At 32.9% G+C, this 1,619-nt stretch overlaps 1 protein-coding gene across 1 annotated transcript; it reads right to left on the reverse strand.

Annotated features, from left to right (window-relative positions):
• Window positions 1–884: 884 nt before the first annotated feature.
• LOC139890464 (uncharacterized) lies at window positions 885–1,235 on the reverse strand. Its single transcript, XM_071873341.1, has one exon. The coding sequence runs from the start codon at window positions 1,233–1,235 to the stop codon at window positions 885–887; it is 351 nt and encodes a 116-aa protein (XP_071729442.1).
• Between the last annotated feature and the right edge of the window lie 384 nt (window positions 1,236–1,619).

Raw genomic sequence — 1,619 nt, forward strand, 5'->3', positions numbered from 1 at the left:
CATATTTACTTAAAATATGCATATGCATATACATTTACACATCTTTGTATATGTACACTATATAAACTATTAAAATATTATAGAAAAATAGGTTGTGAATATACAACTACGTGAATAGTACTAAATTCATATATCTTACATATGTAACATATCTTTGTTAAAAATACTTTGATAATCTCAATTCATTGTAGGAATATCTTTAGAAAAATTTAACATCCAACGAATATCCGTGAACCCGCTTAATTTGACAGATATGAATATGAATGATTAATTATATTTATATTGATATGAATATGAATATGGATATGTTTCAAAAATTATATGTATATAGATATCGATATAGAATTACCTGATCCATATCTGATTCATTGTCATTCATAATTGGAATGTGTACGTACACACACTATTTGACGACATTAATTTTTGATCTTAAATTAAAACTACCTTGGGAGTGTTATTTGAGCGTAATATTGAACAAAATTTACATCTTAAATGTAAATCACTCATAAACTAAACTTAATCAATTGCACTAAAGTTAATATTAGTAATCTACTAAGATCACTTTTAACCTTGACAGTGAGGTGTAGTTAGAGCACAGGGTGTCCGTGTCCTCATCGGTGTCCATTTTCAGTGTCCATTTCAGGGAGACCGAAATTGACCGACGGTCGTAAACTAGCGGTGTCCACAGTGTCGATTTCAGTGTCCATTTCAGTGTCGATTTTTATTTTTTATTTTTTTAAATTGAATTTTTAGTTTATTTATAATGATTAATAATTATTTTTATTAAAATTAATTCATATAATAAAATTAAAAGACTAAGGACACATTTATTCATAACACAAATTAAGCTTACATTTATTCATAACATAACTAAAAGGACACATTTATTCAACCAAACAGGATCGACGCGCCCATAAATGTTCCACCAAATCGGATCGTATCCCTTCGTGCACTTCTCTATCACGTATCTCCTTTGTTCGTCTCACTTGAGCGTTGCACCTATCGATCCAAGAACGTTGCATATTTTGAACCGGCTCATAAACCCAATCGTTCTCTGCAAGGTTGTACCCATTGTCTTCAATTATCATGTTATGTATTATGATGCACGTATACATAAGCAGTCTTAATTGATTGCACTCGTAAGCCCTTGCTGGTTGTTGTAAAATATGCCAACGACCTTGTAAAATCCCAAAAGTCCTTTCAATATCTTTGCAAGCAGCAGCTTGTTTCCTCATAAAGTAAGTACGCTTTTCATCAACGGTGCTCGAAAATCCCTTAACAAAAGATGCCCATGTTGGATAAATCCCGTCTGCTAAATAGATCCCCTTGGGTACTCAACACCGTTTGCCACGAAAGGGAAGTCTGGCATGTCTTCATTAATCATTGACTTGAACAAATCACTAGAGTCCAACACATTTATGTCGTTGTTTGCGCCCACCACACCAAAATACGCATGCCATATCCAATTATCATACGAGGCGACGGCTTCAAGCATAATAGTTGGGTGACTATGGTCGCCTCGCTTAAATTTGTAGTGACCCGAACTTTTCCATGTATATATATATATTAATTGAGATTGATATTTACATGATTAAATGTTTCCAACATGTTAAGCAATC

This window comes from Rutidosis leptorrhynchoides, chromosome 2 (assembly GCF_046630445.1).
Source record: "Rutidosis leptorrhynchoides isolate AG116_Rl617_1_P2 chromosome 2, CSIRO_AGI_Rlap_v1, whole genome shotgun sequence".
NCBI lineage: Eukaryota > Viridiplantae > Streptophyta > Magnoliopsida > Asterales > Asteraceae > Rutidosis > Rutidosis leptorrhynchoides.

What these genes read in the sequence shown, in the direction of transcription:
- LOC139890464 (XM_071873341.1), bottom strand. Translation starts at nt 1,235, where the DNA reads ATGAGGAAACAAGCTGCTGCTTGCAAAGATATTGAAAGGACTTTTGGG.